The sequence below is a fragment of the Prenolepis imparis genome, unplaced genomic scaffold, assembly GCF_030444845.1.
Source record: "Prenolepis imparis isolate NDT839.2.m4 unplaced genomic scaffold, iyPreImpa1.0 SCAF_2, whole genome shotgun sequence".
NCBI classification, from domain to species: domain Eukaryota; kingdom Metazoa; phylum Arthropoda; class Insecta; order Hymenoptera; family Formicidae; genus Prenolepis; species Prenolepis imparis.
Genome location: NW_028141160.1, coordinates 21,242,208 through 21,262,678, shown reverse-complemented (window position 1 = coordinate 21,262,678; position 20,471 = coordinate 21,242,208). Strand labels below are relative to the sequence as shown.

Sequence of the window (20,471 nt, the reverse complement as noted above, 5' to 3'; positions counted from 1 at the left end):
CGATGGACAGGCCGGAGAGAGGGATGCAGGAAGGAAACAACAACCTCCGAAAGAGAGGAGACAACGCACTCGGGCGCGCGCGCACGTGGTCGCGAGAGGGTGAAGCTGGCGTTATAGGGTGACGAGAGGGGAGGAAAGAGGGTACGCGAAAGAGGAGAGGGAATGGGGGCGGGAGGTGTCACGTGGGCGCGAGTAGGCCGAGGCTCCGCCTCCGTCAAGTAACTCGGAATACGGCGCGTCATTCATGGCCGAGCTAAAGGCTGCGCCACTGTTCGGGTCCGTCCGGCTGCAGCGGCTCGCCAGAGGATACACTACTACGGCGCGGACACCTGTCTCCCCCGCAGCATCCACCGTCGCGCCGCCGCCGCCGTCGCCGTCGTCGCGTTCTCATAGTCACCAGCTTCCACGCCGCGACTCGCCGCATGGTGCTCATGCAGCGTCCACGGGAGTACCGCGTAACGCGCGATTAAAGGGGACCGGTGGTCGATGGTGCGGTGGTCGACAAGAGGTCCGCGGCGAATCGACAGGCCCTCCCGTTCGTCGACGGGAAAAGGCCGCCGCCGGCCTATCCCGGGTACGGGCGCGGGTGAGGGTGCGAGGGTGACACGCGCACAGTGTACAAGTGGGTAGTAACGTTTGAGTGATTTAAATTAACGTCGAAGAAAAAGGGAGAGAGATAGAGAGAGGAGAGAGAGAGAGAGAGAGAGAGAGAAAGAAAGGGGGAAAGAAAGAGTGCGCGTTCGACCGAGACGACATCGACATTCGTGGTGGAAGGGTGGCGGATGCACCGCGGAGGCGGAAGTGCCGGAGGCGCAGCCGGGGGTGGTATCGCCGGCGGAAGTCACCGTGCCCTCGAGTTGGAGCATCCGTCGGCGATGCCGGGCGCACCTGGTTTTCATTGGGGGGCCATGCTCGCTGGTCACCACGCGGCCGCAGCCGCGGGGATGATGCAGCCCCCCATGTCGGCGGGGGGCGAGTACGTGCCTGCCGCGGCGCATCACGGCTCCGCACATCCCGCGATGCCCATGGACCTACATGTCCATCAGGGATTCCCCTATTTCCCTACCAGGTTAGTACCAGGTGCCCGCCTTCTTCCCTTCGTAAAGAAAAAGAGTCTCATCCGAGACATGTACCCCTTTCCCTCTTCATCTTTTCAATCTTTGTAATCTCTGATGACTTTAGTAATATAGAATATACACGATGCTGTAACTTTAATAATATATTCGCGACTTTCTCTGATCAAACTTTAATAAAGCTCTGATGAAAAAGCGATTTAATTCTTTCAAATATATAAGAGACATCTCGTATTTGCACTTTGACGCGAGTCGAGAGTAGCCTTCAAAGAGACTGAAAAGAACGACAAAAACTTTATTACAGCGAAGCCTGACGCCGTTGCATCTACCGTCCAGTCTTGATGCACCGGCAAATGAAGAGGTCGCTTGTCTTAGCCTCAGATATTTGCCTAGTAAATATTTCTTCTCTGGGGAAGTACTCCCATGTTTACCCACTTTAAGCAAATACTTGGAAAAGTACTAGATATTTTTTAATCTACATATGTAGAGTAGTCTGTTAATATCTCTCAGTTGAAACGTCTATAAGTCCACACACATACATGTTTTATTGCGATTATAATTAAAATAATTTGACATAAAGACGCGATCATCTGTCGATGGGAATGTTGAAGAAAAAATTACTCTATTTAAAAATGATATGTTCACACGATATTGAGTATAAAGTCCAATCTAACGTGACGAGATTAATGATATCGAAGCCCCTCATTTCAAAATGCGGTAATGTCATTCCTTCTTAATACGGATACACATACGCTTTCCCATCGTCCACCGCAATTATTAACACTCTCCATGCCCGTATGCCGCGATATATAATCACTCGGAGGAAAGCAACGCGTAAGAACAGTATCTTGTAATTACACTCTTCGTGCGCTTAATACCCTGGCAAATTGTATTAAGATTTTTTCACTTTGTAACACATGTAATTACTAATCTATCCGGGGAAAATGCGCGCTCGCGAAACTCGCGTATACATGTCCAGCTAATTGTAAATTTGATTCTTCGATCTCATTTATTTCTTATATTTCACTAAAAATATATTTTTTTCTAATTGCATATATTACAAAATACACACACATATATTTCTACGCGAAAGATCTAATATTATAAAACGATTTCCATAGACATTGATCTTAAATGACGATAATTGATCTTGTATAAGAAACATTAGCTTTAATCTGTACAAGTGTTAACATATGCAGCTTATTAATCTTACGTGTAAAACACGCCGATACACGCGTGTACAGTTAAGCCCCTTGCACAATGCTAAGCGATAGCGATAGGAATAGCGATAACGATAGAAAAATATCTATTCTCTGTTCTTATTGGTGGAATAAAAAATATTTACCAATAGGAACAGAAGTTAGATACTATTCTATCGCTATCGCTATTCCTATCACTATCGCCTAGCATGTGCAAGGGCCTTTATTCTTCATCGATAAACAGAGATTCGTGTCTAGGTAGAAAGAATAATATGAGTAGAAATCTCTCGTGTCGATCAATCGTTACCGATAAAGCTGGTATTGAAGCAAGCAAATTACGTGCTAATAAGCACCGGAAAGAACACTCGTGACATATCGCGAGGGGAGCGAGAAATACACTAGACGCGGGGCACACTCCGGGCAAAAAACTTATTATAATGCCTGCCTCGTACGAGTTATTAGCATTCCGCTATCAATTATCCTGTCTGTCGTGCTTTCAATGTCGGAGCAACTAGTAGGAACGTCTGTCGCTCTGTATTTATAAAACGTATAATCACAACGATAACGAAGAAAGTCTGCAAAGGGTGTCCCGAATCCGTACACAGTATTCAAATCAAATTACGCAATTTCTTATATCGGAAAAGACGAAATAAAAAGGTCTTTATATATATGTCTTGCAAGTCTTTTCTTTACATCTCGAAATATAGAAATTTTTTTAATAACTAAAATATTATATTTATATAATATACTAATAATTAATAATATATATATATATATATATATATATATATATATATATATAATAACTAGATAAATATATAATGTAGATGTGACTTGTAAGAGAATGAAAGAGGCAGTTTATATTTATTTTATAATTTTTAAAAATATAATTTAATTTCTGACATATACACATATAAGAGAAATCTCTCCCTGTTTTCGCGATTTTGGATCTTAATTTCTGGACACCTGGTACGTAACGCGGTGACACACAGCGTGAATGACATTGACGTATCGTCGTCTCCCATGCGATGCCGCTTGAGAAACGAAGTGCGTTTCGATCGCCGTGATTTTTAACTCTACCATTTGATTCCATCCTCGAATAGCGAAATCAATAGGTGACCGTTCTAGCACGATTCATTGACCGATTATGTTACGAGTGATTCACATCGTATCACGCGACCTGTGTCACGTGTTATCACGATGACGCGTTATAAAATCGATCTTAGCAAATTGTATATTTCTAGACGATTATATATTAAAAAAATAGACACATAAAAATTTAAAACGCGAATGAAAATGTTTCGTTTGTATAGCGAACATTCCGGTTTCGATGGATTCTCGAAAGATTTGTCTATGGAAATCGTCTTCTTACTTTGCGTTTGTCAGCTTCGGGAATTCCGGTAAAACCACAGAGATGATAATTTAACATAAACTCGTGTAGCATTTAACGCCGATTGGCGTCGATATGAATAAGAAGTAGCTTGTCGAGCGTTAGCGGCCGTTCCGAATCATTTGTTACGAAAGAGTATGGTATTTGCTTTGATTCTTTAGAAACTCTTTACTTGTTTCAAATCTTTTTTTGAAAAAAAAAAAAAAAAAAAAGAAACGAGTGTCTCTCGGTCAATGCTACTCATTAATTCGGAAATGAATAAACGTGCATCCGTTATCTGCCTGTCCTCTTGAGTTCTGATACGAGATATATTCGTAATATAACGACATTAAAATTATTTTTATAGTGTAGAAAAAAAATTATTTTACAGTACAAATTAATAAAGTGTACGTATGTCTTATGGTTTCGTCGAAAAAAATTGTCATCTGCTTACAATTAACATCGGAATAATAATAAAGAATCCATTATCGCAGAATGTGCCAGCGTGTGCATGTTACGCGTTTCGTATCGATGATAATATTTAACATCGTAATCTCTCGATGCGTATAATTCTGAGACGAATTATTCATTCGTAGACATAACACTTGGATTAAATCGTATACACGCAACATATCAGTGACACTCTTAACATTGAAAGACTCTCTTACAATATATTGACATTGAAACACACTGTTACTCCATGACGTAACTTTATATCAAAATCTCGCTCACTATGTATCTATATATAGCTATGGATGAGCTACATGATAACAAAATATCTCGTTAAGATCTTACAAAATCTCAATACCCTTATCTACACCTTCAACTTTATTATTAATCGCAAATATTGAGATAAATTTTGAAATATATATCAAGTTTTTTAAAAATTATTTCTAATATATATATTAGAAGTAATTAAAAAAAAAATTTTTTTTGCGGGAACCAAAGGACGCTTTTCCGCACTTTATTCTCGCGGAAACTCGATCTAATTATCGCCGCGTCACGCATACATGCGTGTGTCCGAAGACACGGAGAGAGACACGGTCGCACAGACATTGAGAGCGTTATTGAATGATGGGTCAGCCAACTACTAATGGGGCCGGACGCGCGCGAACACAAGGGATTATAAGAAGCGCGCGCGAGTATGGCTTGCGGCGAGTCAAGGTTGTTGCCGGAGTTACTCGCACATTACATATCCGCCACCGATGTGGACTTCTGCTTTTTTTTTCTTCTCCTCTCGTCAGGAATTTTATCTCGCGTTTGTCTCCCTAGATTTATCGCGACGGAGTAGTACAGCGTCGTCTTTTCATTTCTCTCGTATCATTTTTAATAAGGCTGGACAATTTCGACAAGTGTAATGCCGAGTGATTAGAAGCGATAAGCCTTGACGAACGACAATTTCTCGACACTTTATCTTTCATTTTAAAGGCTCTTTTTCAGTAAGGAAGTTTAAATATCTCGAACCTCTCTCTCTCCCTCCCTGGACGGAACAACGTTGCCCCTAACCCTGATTGGATCCGAGGCCAGAGGCATGCATAGTTTAGCGCGAGGTCTTTGCCCTTACGGAACCCTTACGCATGCGAGACTCTAGAGCACTTAATTCGAGTACGATATCAATGTTCTCGCGAGTTCTTCGTACGTACGAAGAAAATAATTCGCAGCTTTTGCACGATGTTGCAGCATAAAAGCTGCGGATTGCGCGAAGGGATCATTCATCTTGAATAGAAAAGAAAGCAAGGGGCAAAGAAGGACGACAGTCAGTACGATTGTTTTTGGGGACTCGCTTTCGGCTGGTTGCTCCTGTCTCGGAATCAGACTCCCGTGGACTCCCATCGATAAATAACTCGGTATTGCGTGTTTTTATTCGTCCCAGCTCGACAATCCATAGACGAATTTCATAGACGATTGCGAGGCCGAGATTAACTAACTCACACCCCCGAACTCGTGTCGAAAACTCGTTTCTTCTCCATGTTTTCTCTCCTCCAACCACCCACCGTATTTCTCCCTCGTCTCTTTCTTGATTTCACCGGTTTCTCCCTCGCACTTTTATATCATCCTCTCCTCCCTTTTTTACTCTCCGATACCGTTCTCCGTGTCTCTTTCGCGCCGCCGTCTCTCTCTCCTTATTCCTTACTTTATCTCTGTCCCTTCGCGTCCTCCCTTGCTTCTTCGGCTGTACCACCGTGGCAGCCCGGTAGTTGGAAGCGCTGACTTTTTTCTCGGCTATCGGCCAGTGGATCGCGCTGCGATCCGCTGGACTGCAATCAGAATTGATTATAGCCTGCCGAAACTCCGGCGCGGCGCGTTCATATTATACAACTCGCCTGAGGCCCTCGTTCCTCGCTCTCTTCTTCTCTTCTCTCTCGTCCGTCTCGTGCGCGACGTCACCCGATGCGCTCGCTCGCTACGCTCGTGCGAGCGTAAAACGAACACCATGAGGCTCCACACGAACATGTATAGGTACACATATACAGAGGTACGATTTTAAAAATATTTCTAAAAAATTAATTGTGAAACTCTTAGCGAGCATCATCGCCGGAATTGTATCGATCGAGAAAAACACGGCGAAAGAAACGCGTAGAAACGATAATCTCTTTCTCTCTTCATGGAGAGAGATTTTTATATAATACGCTCGCGGTAATGATTGGGTCGCGCGTTGATCGTACGCAACCCGTTTGTGCGACGTAAAAAGCACACGAGGACAAGCTTTGTTCTTTTAATCCTTTTCAGCCTTCTTAGCTAGCGAATTCCACCGGCGTTAGACGTTTCTTTGCCTCTTTTTTTTCTCCTCTTTGCCCCATCAGCTTACATTATCTTGCCAATCCTGGAACGATTATTATTAGTTATAAGCACGTTTATAAACTTAATACCACGTGTTCTCCGATGATGGTCCTATATGCGTCAAATATTTTTGGAACGAGTAAAACACATACTCGGGGAAAGTATTATAATTTCCTTCCCTTCGTTATAATATATTCACGTTCTATTTTACAAGATATTTTATATTATTCCAGCAATCTTTCTCGCAAAGTAAAATTCGCGCAACGATTTGCAATCGAAGAAGGTATCTCGGAAATCTCTTTCCGACGATATTCAAGCGATATTCTGTAGCATCGGAAACGTTAATTAATAGGTCGTACATCAGTGAATCCCGAAGGTGTGTATGTGGCGCAGAAGTGATTTAATATCCACTTTAATTAGTTTGAAAAACGCCCATTGAAAAAAGCGGCGAGGAGAGGAGGGGAAGGGAGCTCGACATCTTGCATGCTACTTTGATACGTTTTATTTCAATGCATTCGGGTGCATCAAGGCCGACACGCGGTACGGAATTTAGCATGGCGATATAAAGCACTCGCGCGCGCCAAGTTCTTTATGAGAACTTCATTTAACGTCCGACTCGAAAGCAATTACACACGCTTATTTTCGAAAAAAATCATTTCCTATTCTTCCCACCCGATCCCCCTCTCGCGAACCCGTTCGCGCATTTTCATTCAACGATCCGTGTTCGTCCGCAACACGACGATTTGTTCCAACTTTTTCGTTCGTCGTTCATCGTTAAAACAATGTATGTGTGTGCAGGAGATAGAGATTGAATTGCTCGATTTTCTTGCACAACGATCGAGAGATTTTATCCGTCCAGTCAAACTGTACAGCTATCGATTGACGCGCATTCCATTATATTCGACGATATTACCTGAAGCGTAAAACGGCACTTTTTCAGATTCTCTCTATCGCGTCTCGTGTTTCCCAGGCGTCGACTCGCGGTCTTTTTGCGTCCGCATTACGTGAAACTTATTACACTTCTCTTATGCAACCAATGCTGGGATAGATATCTAACGCGATTCTTGCGCTTGGAACGGTGTATCATATATATACTACATAATGTGTCATTTTTACAAAGCACGATGACGATTTATTTTAGTTATAATATTCACACATATCTCTCACACGTTGCTCTGATAAAAAAGAAAATTATCTCGAAAAAGCCGCGTTCCCTTATCGATAATAAAACGTTGCGAAAATATTTCGCAGAGTTGCAAAAAAAATTAATAATAATAATAATTACTTCGATGTTCGAAAATAGGCGACGTTCTTCCATTATCGGGCTTTAACTTGAATTTTTTCGAATCGTTAAACAGCACTTTCCTATATAATGGTCTAACGTCCACGCACCACTATGCCACGCTGCAATAAGTCGTTTTCGCGCGGGAATTGGCCTGGCCTCCAATCAAGTTTAATAATGTAGATGCGGATCAGCGGATAAGAACAGGCTACTGATACCGCCGCCGCCGCCGCCGTCGGTTCTGCTCGTCGGACGATGAGCCACAAACGGTATACGTTCAGCTTACGCTCGATCTTATGCAATTTGCAACATCACGAACCTCGCGGCTTTAACACGGGGGCTTACCGTACGTTTTACGGTACGTAAGGTCATTAAATCGCGGAAATATACCAGAATACGATCTCTCTTCTATGACCTCTCTCTATCTGGAATGCTCCTTATTAGAAGCAATTTTTTCAACAACGACAAAATTGTACGACTCTGCTTTTGCGAAAATAAATAAATAAATAAATATATATATATATATATCTGAAAATAAAAAAAATGCATTGCGTCGCGAGACAAGTCGGAGCGATCAAATTGGAAGGCTGAATTTCCTTGGGCGACGTAACGATAAATCGTCGCGAGAAAAGTTTCGGCGACGTCTCATTGTTACAGCCTGTTGGAAGTTAATAGGCGACGAAGAAACGGCGCGACTAGAAGACCCGAAAGCGCGGGTGTTGACGCTACGTTGGGGGAACGGAGTAAAAAAAATGTTTCTACGTCCCCTCGGCAGTTTCGAGCTCCCCAAAGTCTTCGAAGCGTAACTTAGCATACTTTATTTGATTTTTTGTATTGGATAATAGTCTCAGGTAATAGGGTGAGCGCCGCGCAGAATCGGAAGAGAAAAAAAGAGAGAGAAAGAGAGAAAGAGAGAGAGAGAGAGAAAGAGAAAGAAACGGAGAGACTGGCAGGGAGAGAGCGAACAAATTTTCACGCCCCCATTACTTGCATTAACGAATTTACATTTTTTAAATGGAAGGGTCGAACTCTCAGGGTGATAACTTGCGGGTCATTTGTTCCGCGAAGAAATGAAACCACCGCTCTGATATTGCTCCTTAATTCGCTAGATGTTCGCGATTAGAGCTCTGCATGCATTATGTACCCTCTATACCTTTGCGCTGAAAATAATTTTTTATAAAACATTGACACTTAACAATCAATTATTTGGTAATATTTTCGCATCCAACACAGGGGAAAGAGAGGAAGATAGAACTAGCTGATTTATCAGTTATCTAATAGCATCTTTACCTAAGCGAGTTACGCGAAATTGTAGCCCCGCTACCTGGATAACGCGTTAAAATCGACTATGCGACTAATGTCGGGTCTACGGTCAGCCGCGGGCAGTATGAAAATATCAATGGTTACGCTAGACCACTTCCCGCGATTAACTGGTATTCGAACACCAGTAGCCTCCTTGAGAGACCGATGCCGATACGAGCCTATGGTTTAATCCGGGTCACGTAGACCCGAGGGGACGGACTAGGATTAGAGTACATAGATCAGGAGTCGTTATCCTTCGACGCTATTTGCGCTCCACGTGATCGATAAGACTTGCGTCTTTCATCGTTCATTCGAACACATATTCCTTGCAATTAAAGAAGATATGTCCTTGATCCTTATAATTAATTTTTTTATGAAAATTTGTCTCTCGTATACGAGTTTGTTCATCGAATAGGCAAGATTATGAATAAAGTAATATAGGTGAAGCGCAGAGTATTCGGTTGCGCGTAATCTTTAAAACATATGTTTCTAGTAATCGCTGATGCGGTTATATCATCATCGGAGGCGGGATAGGCGGGCGGGGGACGAGAAAAATTGGGGGATCGTGCGCGGGGCGCGAATCTATACATATTTAATGAGACCGCGCAGTTGTAAAAAGTAGCTAGCGAATCAAGCCCCCAACGGGGCGACTCGCGGCGCGACGCCAAGAGGAAAGGAAAGGAGAGGAGCCGGGGGGGCCAGATGCCGGATACTTTTATTCAAATCTCATCCGTCGCCGCGCTACGAGAAGATGCTCCGCGGGCGCGAGAAGGGTATATCAAAAGAAAAATACTCTCAGCGCCTTTCCCGCATGCATAACCATAATCCCCCGCATAATGTATATTTCAAAATCTTCCGACACACCTCGAGCATCTCGAGCTCATTACTATTAGATCGATACACGACCCCTTCGACCTCTGATACGAAGGGTGGGTGCACGCGAGTGAGATACATTCGCGTTTTGCATATCTACGATATCCTAGTCCGCGGCAATGTCCGACATACATGTATATATGTACTTTTATCTTGGAGTAAATTGTAGCGAAATACATTTTTTCGAGTAATCTTAGTCGAGTAAATTATTAGGTCCTCAATATCTCTATCTAACATATGATATTCAAAAACATCCGCATACGAAAACTCGTATTTCAATGTATGTAAACTGATGAATAATAACGGGAGTGAACTCTGAATATATTATGAGAAGCCTCGGAATATATTATATATCGGATTAATAATTGCCCGCGTTATGTCACCCAATGTATGTGAAATTAATATTATAGGAGAAAAAAAGAAAAAAATACATATATGTACGCTCGTGTGTCGCCTATATGTCAGTTGCGCACTGGCAAACTCTGAGTCGGCACCGGTTAGAATCAAGTTGAATCGAGTTGATAAGGTTAACTAAGAGATACGGAGGCGTAGGGAGGTCAAGTGACCACGTGGGCGGCAGCTACACGTCGACGGGACATACCATCTATTACCGCCAGTACGTACGCGTACGTAATTGTACGGGTGCAAACGTAAAACCGATTTAATTGTGATGTAAAAACACATCTTTGACACACATTTTACAAGAGTTGTACATAATGCATTTATAAAGACTGACGAAGGAAGAGAGAGAGAGAGAGAGAGAGAGAGAGAGAGAGAGAAAGAGGGATATTTAAATATGTATACATCTATAATACAATTTCAACAATTTTAAATTACATCTATAAATTTCAACAATTTTAAGGCTCCTGGGTGCTCACCGCGGCCATATTGGATTGTGACGTCAGAAGCGAGAAAGTACACGCTGAAAATTCTTAGATGCCATTTTTTAATGAAAAGATATTTCAATGAAACAGCACTTCAGATGGCTTTAGCACACTCTTAAAAAACCCCGAAAACTATCCTTTTCCCTTTATAATCAATCAACAGCTGTAAAATGATCGAGATATCAGACTTTGACATGCGGAATGACTGCGCATGTGCAAAGACCAGACGGACTGGCCTTCATAATATTACATTTTACAGCTGTTGATTGATTATAAAGGGGAAAGGATAGTTTTCGGAGTTTTTTAAGAGTGTGCTAAAGCCATCTGAAGTGCTGTTTCATCGAAATATATTTTTATTTCGAAATGGCATCTAAGAAATTTTAGCGTGTGTTTTCTCGCCTCTGACGTCACGATTTCGACATGGTCGACAAGGAGCCAGGAGCCTTAAATTATATATTATGATGTTTTTCTAGTTTCATTTTCTATCTCTCTTCCTCTCTTTTGATTTCGTCGTTCGAATTGACAAAATACGAAGCCAACACTGATGGTGGGTCCGATGAATAATACAGACGCAGCGCAATTAGCTTTGCCGTTTTCGATTTAATCGGCGAATCAGCGATCCTTCGGAGAACGGAGACTCGTTCTTGTATAAAAGAAAGGCTCCCTCATACAAAGTGCCACCACTGCGTAACGGGACGAGTAGCTGCGCGACAGTAGCCCACAGCGGGTAGTCGCTGCTCTTTGGGATCGACTCGCCGACATTCGCGGTAATAAAGAAACGGAAAGGACGATAAATCGCTAGATATGGACTCGCGATTAGCCGCTATGCGCTCTTCACTGCGGTAATTAAAAATAAATGCACGTGTGTGTCTATAATAGGCGTATAACGAGATAATAACGACGTCGGGAGTACTTTGGACGAAATTGCGTTTCAATTTACTCTCTCGTAGAGTACTCTCTCGTTCGAAGGAGCACTTCACGGAGCAAGAAAAAACGCGAGTTGTGGAAGCCGGTGTTTTCGCGAAATGGTCATCGATGTTGCGCGCGGCAATCGATAAACTCACGGAAAGGAGGGGGGGATATGAATGATGATAAGTTTTGCGCATAATTTCCACGATATAGGCACTCTGAGATCACATTTGAGATTCGATAAAAATTACATGATATAATGTGGGACGAGAGATTCGTAGCCCGGAGCTAATCGCCGATGAACCGCCGCGCCGATTCGTATCGTGGCGTTTTTATCGAGGCCCGGGCAACGAAAGACGATTACTTTGGGATCGGTGTCTTTAAGACGCGTTTGCCGACGATGCACATCCCTCTCACCCTTGCTCTTTCTCTCTTTCTCTCTCCCTTCGTCTTCTTCCACTGACAGCCATAAGTTTTGCCGTAAAAATCCTTAAACGAGATAAGAAGCTTGTTAATCGATGCACCGTGAAGGAATAAAGCGGGGGGCTTCAGATGAAAATGCCATGTGAACGTAAAGCTGATGGTGACGGTGACTTTTCCATGTACGGGGGAGAATATCTACTGCGAATCTTATTCGCGAGACAACGATTAATTACGAACGATTAATCGCGTCAAGGCGGATCTCGCAGCTTGTTGGAAGTTTCGTATTAATATCTCCTATTTTCTTTTTTTTTTTTTTTACTTATAAAGTTTTGCGAATTGTTTGTATTTTGCTTTCTGAAGTTTTATTTATCGTCGAAAATAAATATTGTGGAAAATAATATATTGTCGGCTCGATACAAAATTTTTTCCCTTAAAAAAACGCGAGTATGTTTCTCGAGCCAAAATATCTCTTCGAAATCGATCTATTTCAAGCAAATGTGTGTGGGGGCAGGGGGGCAGGGGGGGGGCAAACTCTGAATGCGATCGGAACTCGAATCGGAAAACAGCCGTTTGCCTGACGGTATGATTATCTCGCGAAAGAGTAACGAATTTCGATCCGATGCAAATGAGCCCCGGTTCTGTGAGCGTATCGTAGATCCGCGACCGGAGGGGGGCCCCCCTAACTAAGCCTCGGCCACGCGCGCGTGCACGCACGCACGCACGTACGCATACGCTTAATACGAGCACCGCACGCAGACACTTAGGCGCCACGGTTTTCGAACCAATAAATCCAGAGTGTCTCATTACTAAGCTTGTCGCTTTAATTGAAATCTCGTGTTTTTCCAAACGCCTTTTTTGCCACTCGCGCGACTCCCGAAGCTTCTATTTAAACCCAGCGACACCTCGTCGATATATCTCGAAGATGCTACTACAGCATCTCCTCTGCACACCTTCCTCTTCTTCCTGAGCGTTTCCAATATATGCGTCCCGTCCGTATCGCGGTACTCGGAGTCACGAGCTTCGCAAAAGTATAGTCAAACTTTTCGGAGGCTAAGATAATTTAGGCACATCTTGACATGTTCCGATATAAAGATGAAATATCTAATTCCAGATTTAGCTGATATTTTTATAATATTTCGCAAACTGAAATATATTGAAATATTTTATTTAGTTACAGACTCTGTTTTCTATTCAGTTTTTTTTACAAAAAAATCTAATTCTTTATAAAAATCTCGATCTTTCTAAAATAAAGATTCAGCGTTTTATAAAAAAGGTGAGTCTTCCCGTATAAAGAGATGGAGATTATAAAATATTTAAAAATAAATTCTCTTAATATCCATGAAAATATCTTGCTCTTATTACATTAAGAGAAAATTGGACACTTGTGAAAAAAATTCAAAAGTTTTATGTAATGCTGAAATGTGTTTTTTTACACATAATTTTTTTGAGTTTTGAACAAATAAAAATTTGAATAAGATAAAAACGTAAACTATCCTCTATACTCATGTTATGCGTTTGTTTTATGTCATTTTGATTAAAAATTCTTTTATTTCGCTTGCAAATAAAATCAGACTTAAAGACAAACTCGGCAGATTCATGTATACGATTCGCCACTTTAACGAAGCTTGACAAGTAAAAAAAAAAATGTGGCGAAGCGATGAAAGTGGAGCTAACTGAAAACTACTACACGCGTGAGACGTTTGGAATTTAATATTAAAACTCATAATATACAGCTGTGGGGCCGCGGGAGATTCGATCAGAAGTTAACAGGTTGAATTTTACGACTCGACGCGACAACATAACGCCTCGCATTACGGCACCGCTGCAACGACTAAGAGCCACCGCACAAGCTTTTCCGTAACGTGTTACGTTCTGTTAAGTACTGACTTGAAACTTAAACTCGTACGTAATTTTAAACTTTAGTCAACGCACAAAGAAATTCGTAACCGTAAAACCGTAATTACGTTACGGACTAAAGTTTAAGATATTATTACGTACGAGTTTAAGTCTAAGGTTCAGTATTTAACATAACGTAACGCGTTATGAAAAAGCTTGTGCGGTGGCCCTAAAGGCCCTAAGGGCCACCGCACAAACTTTTCCGTAACGCGTTACGTTATGTTAAGTACTGACTTGAAACTTAAACTCGTACGTAATCTTAAACTTTAGTCAACGCGCACAAAGAAAATCGTAACGTAATAATTACGGTTTTACGGTTACGATTTTCTTTGTGCGTTGACTAAAGTTTAAGATTACGTACGAGTTTAAGTTTCAAGTCAGTACATAACGTAACGCGTTACGGAAAAGCTTGTGAGGTGACCCTTAGCCTTCGTTACATCGTCGAAATTATCCGCGAGAGAACAGGTAGGATGTAAGATGTAATATCCTTTTGCTCCCTCTCGTACTCCCTTTATCGCCCGATTCCCTCTTACATGTCGTTCCCTTTGAAGTAACGCAACCTTTAACCTTTGTTACCCTTTTGGTTTGTCCGAACAGACACCCCCTTTAGATATAAATCTTGTCGCGTTACAATCTAAAGTCGCTCATTTTTCAATACAACATATTGAATGTTTGCTTTATTTTATATCGCTTTTAGCCTTCTTTTGACAGATAAGTAAGAAACAATCACAACAGTTCGACTTACGCACTCTCGACGGAGGAAAACACGCGGAAAAGTAATTCCGACAAGCCAAACTAACGAGATTGTATCTCTCGATCTCCGTGATATCTCGGCAATTATCGTAAGAGATGAAAAAGAGTTGCGCGAGATATCCCACCCAAATTAGGCGTTATACACGGGGGGCGACGTAATACCTATATCGTATACCTATATAAACGTACGTGCGCGTACACTTTTTTGCCGCGCTATTGCGCCGCGTTAATTGTAAGTTCGGAACATAGGTATCTCGACCGAGAAACGCGCATTCCGGTTTTCGTCGAAAGAGATCGTGGTGGAACTACTCCCCGCGATGGTATACCGGCAGCGAGAGGACTTTTTCCTCCGTTCCTCTCTGCGTCCGCGGACGCAGATGCGCGAATATAGGGTGTGGTGGGCAGAGGCTGTCGCTCTCCCCCCGCCACTACTCTACTGGTTCTCTCTCTCTCCCTCTCCCTCCCTTTTTACGTCTCCCAGGGCAAGAATGTTCCCGTGTTGGTTCGATTAATCAGTCGTTTTTCGTGTCCCCGCTCTGGGCCAATAGAGGGAGAAAAACTTAACGTATGTGATAATGCGCCAGCTATGCTGCTACCCGCTGGCCGTTCCGCTGGAACGTAGGTCGTGCCTGCATACAGGTATACCGAAACGAGTCGAGAGACAACGACGACGAAGACGATGACGATGGTGCACTGACCCGTCAGCGCTTCACTCCGCGAGGGACTCAAACTTTTTTCCTCGGAGCAACAGCTCCGAGGAGATATACGTAACCATCACTCGATTCGATTTCATCGGCAAAGCGTGTATATACTCTCTTCGCCGATCCGAAACTCTCTTCATTTGTCCCCGCCGAGGACGGAAATTATTGTTCTCGGCGAGATTCGCGCGCGGCTGGAGTGAATTTCATAGATTCGAACGATAAAAGGCGCGACGCCTCGAGAATTTTCGTCGATGCGAAAATTATGCGAATCGCGTTACGTGGATATACCGTAGTACCCGGTTGCCCGCGATTGTAATTCAAACGGCACCTTTCAACGCGCTCACCATCGGTTTAACGTAATATTTCACGACTTACTGGATTCGGAAGCTTTCTCACTCGTGATCCGAATTAAAGTTCCATTCGAGTATGACTTACGACGCACGAACTACGGCATTACCCCGTCCCTTTCTTAAAAAAAAGAAAAGTTTCGCTATTCGAGTTCCGTTTCGCTAATGCGAAAATGGTACTTGTTAACGTTCGCTTCGACCTTACTCGCTTGACTCGCTGTAAAGTCACTGCTTCTCAAACTTGGCGAAACGAGAATTTAAAGCGTGAAATGCTTTATGAAATAGAATATAAAATTATTTTACAGAATGACAGATACAGACACACGAAACAGCTGATCGATACAATGATGTATATTGTATAAGCAGAAAAAAATTTCAATACAGATTCAACTTGGTGATATTGTATAAAAAAATAATTAGAAGTTTTTTTAAACTTGTTTTTGATAATGAAAAATTTTAATACTTTACTTGAATTTAAATTATGATTACAAACTTTATATACAAGTTTGACAGTATAAAACAGTACATAATTGAAACGTTAATGTTACCCTTCAATCATATTTTAAAAATTCAAGCCCTAATCCATCACAATCAGTGGTGGTTCATCTATTTTGAAATTACCTTAAATGTATATAACAAAATATCGCAAACATCGCGAATTAAAAAAAAAACTAAAATTATTGTTCGAGAAATTCAATCCCTCTCATCGCATCTCTCAACATCCTTCGAAATATCAAAGAGAGTTCTTTATCAGTGTTGCCCGAAAACTAATGCGCGCGATCAGAAAGCAGACCATCGCGATGCCCGGGATAGACATTTCGCGCAGCCGGTGTATCCAAAGTTTAACTTTACACCGAGGGGTGAGAGAGGGAGGGTGAACGCCCGTTCGACGTGATCGCACACCATGTGTGTGAGTCTGCCCCCGGTCCACGTATTATGACTACTTGTAGAGCACGTTTGCGGTCCCTCGTTGTGCGAGCGAACTGCGGAGGAAGCTTTCCCCGCCGCGCTTCTTGGCGACCTTAGCGACACATGGCGCGACGAGAGAGGCTCTCTAGCTTACGGAATCTTTCCAACTCGTTCGTCCTATCTCGCGAAATGCGAGAAACACACACGCGTGAGAAATTCCTCCTCTAATATCGGCATCGGGGGAAGATTTGTGGGGGCAACAGACAAAAAAAAAGTCCCTCTCTCCGATTGTATTCTTCTCCGTAAATTGTCTCTTATCCTAGATATTTTCGCGTCGAGATATTTGCGAAAGAGACGCGCGAAATCGGTAATATCTCAAGCGATATTACGATATCATAGTAACGCATTTGCATTCCGCGCGTACCACGGGCCCCCCCGTTTAGAGCGGCTTCGTGTTAATAAAATCTCAACACCTGGCAGGTTTTCATTGGCTACATTACACGCACAAATCTCGAGACGCACCCTTTAATTTCCTGCACGCGATGACGAGGATAAACGGGATTGACTATAATGACCGTTAACTTACTGCTAGGTGGTTATAAGTACACACGAGCGCTCCAATGTTACTACGTGTGTGCTTAAGTAACGCGGCTAATTATGACAGGTCGAGTCGACACTTTGCGGCAACGCAACGCGTGCGGTTCTAACCCAATTTCTCTCTCTCTCGGCATTACGTATAATTGAAAAAATTAAAATTCTAAGATCTAGATCTAAGATAGAAATTTATGGCGCGAAACATTATCTACCAAATTATTTTATTCATCGATAACTGTATGAAAAAAAAATTATTATAAAGAAATTATTTATTGCTTTTCGTATAATAAGTAGAATATATATATATTTGCCAATCTCCTTTCTGATAAATGTGATAAAATTTGAATTCTAATAAAATTATCGCGTTCTCCGCATCAAAGAGGCAGTCCCCAGTCCCCCCTTCCCTTTCCGTTTTTACATATCGTCCGCGTGCCAGGACGATAGCGTGGAACGGCAGACGAGAGTGAAAGAGCGATTTGGTGACATCAAAGTTTAATAAGCGCCATAAGCCGATCCAACCTGCGGCTAAAACTCGTCGAGCAATAAAAGCAGTAATAAAGCGTTCGTCTTTCTCACGTTCCACCACGCGGATGGAGGAAGGAGCAGGCTAGGGTGGCAAAGAGAAAGAGAGAAAGAGAAAGGGCACAGAGAGAAACCATAGCACGCTCGCTCGCACGGTGGTTAGCCGAAAGGTTAGAAGGGCGGGAACGCATTAGCGGTGGAAGGTGGCTGCGCTCATAGAGACGTCCGGTCGCCCAATTACTCCCGCATTAAATCAATGTTCCTCCACCCCCGCCGACCATGCCGCCGTCCCGGTAATAAACCGTGGCCGACATATCTGCACGACTTACGGGCTCATCCCTTCGGTGTCGCTCACGACCCTCGACTACTCGCTCGCTTTCGCCCGGGGAGAGAACCTCGCCGGAATGCGAGTTCTGTCGTAATATTTGGCTTTAAATCATGTCGCGTTGACAGGCCCCCTCCTCCACCTTCGCGCGCGTTTCCTTCTGATTCATCAGTTCTCGCTAGTCGCGATCCCTTTATGTCCGATGTTGGGGGCTTCGTGACTTTCTAACGCGACGTTTTGGCTGAAAAGAGTTTATTCGCGACAAGCATCTAGTTTGAAAATGTTGCCTATTCGTATATGCGACCGATCTAGCTTGATGGATAAAGTTTGTAAATTTTATTTTATTTCATTTCTGGACGGATTTTTATGACATTCAGCAAAGAAGAATAGAAGAAAGGGGGCCTGCGAAGCCGAAACGCGGCACCATTCAACCGCAAGATTAGGTTCGCGCGCAATTTACGACGGCTAAGATCTTATTCCTAGCCGAGCTTTCACATAAAAGCTTTTTCCTGTAAGCTGCGACACGGGATTTGGATTCCGGGCTTGAATATAAGAGGGGCAATGCCGATCGCGCACCGCGACGAATTAGTAATACTTGTACAAGTATCAAACTCTCTGACTGGATTGGCTGGAGAACGACGTCGCACAAAAGTTATATATATGTATATCGCGAAACGATAGACACTCTGATCTGACTTAAAAAAATCCTAATCACAAAAGATCGCTTTTAAAGTTAAAACAATTACTCTCGGCGATACTGATATATTCATGATAAGTGTTGAAATAAATTAACATTGAAATAAATAAAAGTCGAAATAAATTAATGAAACTTTTTTTCTTTTTCCAGATATCGAGATGACGCGCTCTGCTGGACAGACAGGTAAGAAATTTTATTATATACCGTATATGTGTGTATATGCGATGTGTGTTTTCGCTTATCGGTGTGAATTAATGAGCGTTCGAGAGCTCGCGGTCCTTATATATCGTTAAACGGACGGCAATGCGTTGTTACGCGTCGGAAAAAGCGATCTAGCGATCTAATAATACAAGGCGAAGTTACGCGGAAAGGAACACGGGTTCCTCTCTCGATGAACGGAGGCTGAGGATATAAAAGATCTCGCTCCGGCGAGGTGATTGATACAGAGAGATCGACGTCGCGACGCAATTCCATTGTTCAAAGCGAGCGCACGCAGAAGCAACGAGCAGAGGCATCGAGAAGTCTGGCACGAGGTTCTTACCTAAAGATATAAATCAACTCTCGAGTGACGAACGAACGGAGCCGGCACACGAAGCCGGTGTTTCACGGACCATACATACATACAGCCATACATACATGTATATACATACACACATACGCATACTGGACCGGACGACTTCTAAACGAAATACACTTTGCTACTACCTCTAAATTTACGTGCTCTTTCACTGAAAAAATTGTATTCTCATTTCATAAGAATTTTTTATCTATTTTTAGAATATCCTGTTCTAAAACAAGTGCCAAAAAATCTTTTTACCTTATAAGAGGAGAATTCTACTCTTAGTATCAGATATTTCTAATTTATAAAAATGACGAAATGGGATTTATTTTTAATGTTAACAAAAAAGTACATTATTTCTTTTAAGTCACTCTTTAATATTTTATCAATTCTTCTAATAAATTAAAACCATTCAGTGACAAACACTGCGCTGCATTCAACGATATGATCTAACTTCTAACGCCAAATGAATGGGCTTTGCATAAAAAAATACACGATGTGATTAATTTTAGAGGATGAAGAATATCCGTTAAAAATAATTTTATAGTATACAGTTCTTTTATTTCGAGAATACAATTTTTTCGATGTCGAAGAAAGAGTAACGATTCTATTCCAAAAATGCGTTCGCAAAATTAAAAAAAAACCTATTTGATGCAAATTGCAATAATGTGAGAAGATGCTGGTACGTTATGATACTATTTCATCGCGATCCATGAGTGGTTATATCCGAGGACAAACTATTATGCGTAATCACGTTGCGCGCGAAGAAAAGTATAATTAATGACGGCGACGCGTCGAACGCGCGGTATCGCTGTAATTAATTCTAAGCGATTTCACGCTAATTGCAAACAACATAACGCGATTAATAACACGTTATCGCTTTCATCTCATCGCACGTCTGCGTATTTTCCTTCTCTGTCCCTCGCGAGTCTTCGAGCCGTCACTCGTCCCGTAATGAAAAATCTCGCGTCTTTTGAACGCGACAAAATTAATGCGACATCTCCAGCGCACTATGCATCATTACGAGATATTAGCGCATTTGTATTGTTTATAAATTAATACCGCGGAAGGAA

General features: G+C 42.3%; 1 protein-coding gene across 10 annotated transcripts in view; it reads left to right on the top strand.

Moving 5' to 3' along the window:
• The first annotated feature begins 259 nt into the window (after positions 1–259).
• Positions 260–20,471, top strand: part of LOC145932610 (protein trachealess-like) — an 83,216-nt gene continuing 63,004 nt past the window's right edge. For 3 of the 10 annotated variants that reach the window (XM_083031681.1, XM_083031680.1, XM_083031679.1), the window contains exons 1-2: positions 503–1,069; positions 18,990–19,022. In XM_083031681.1, coding sequence (XP_082887807.1) covers positions 783–1,069; positions 18,990–19,022 — 320 coding nt within the window. In that variant the 5' untranslated portion in view covers positions 503–782. Of the gene's footprint in view, positions 1,070–6,110; positions 6,118–18,989; positions 19,023–20,471 lie in introns of those variants that run through there. The other 7 variants (XM_083031683.1, XM_083031682.1, XM_083031694.1 and 4 more) reach the window with 5 other exon arrangements.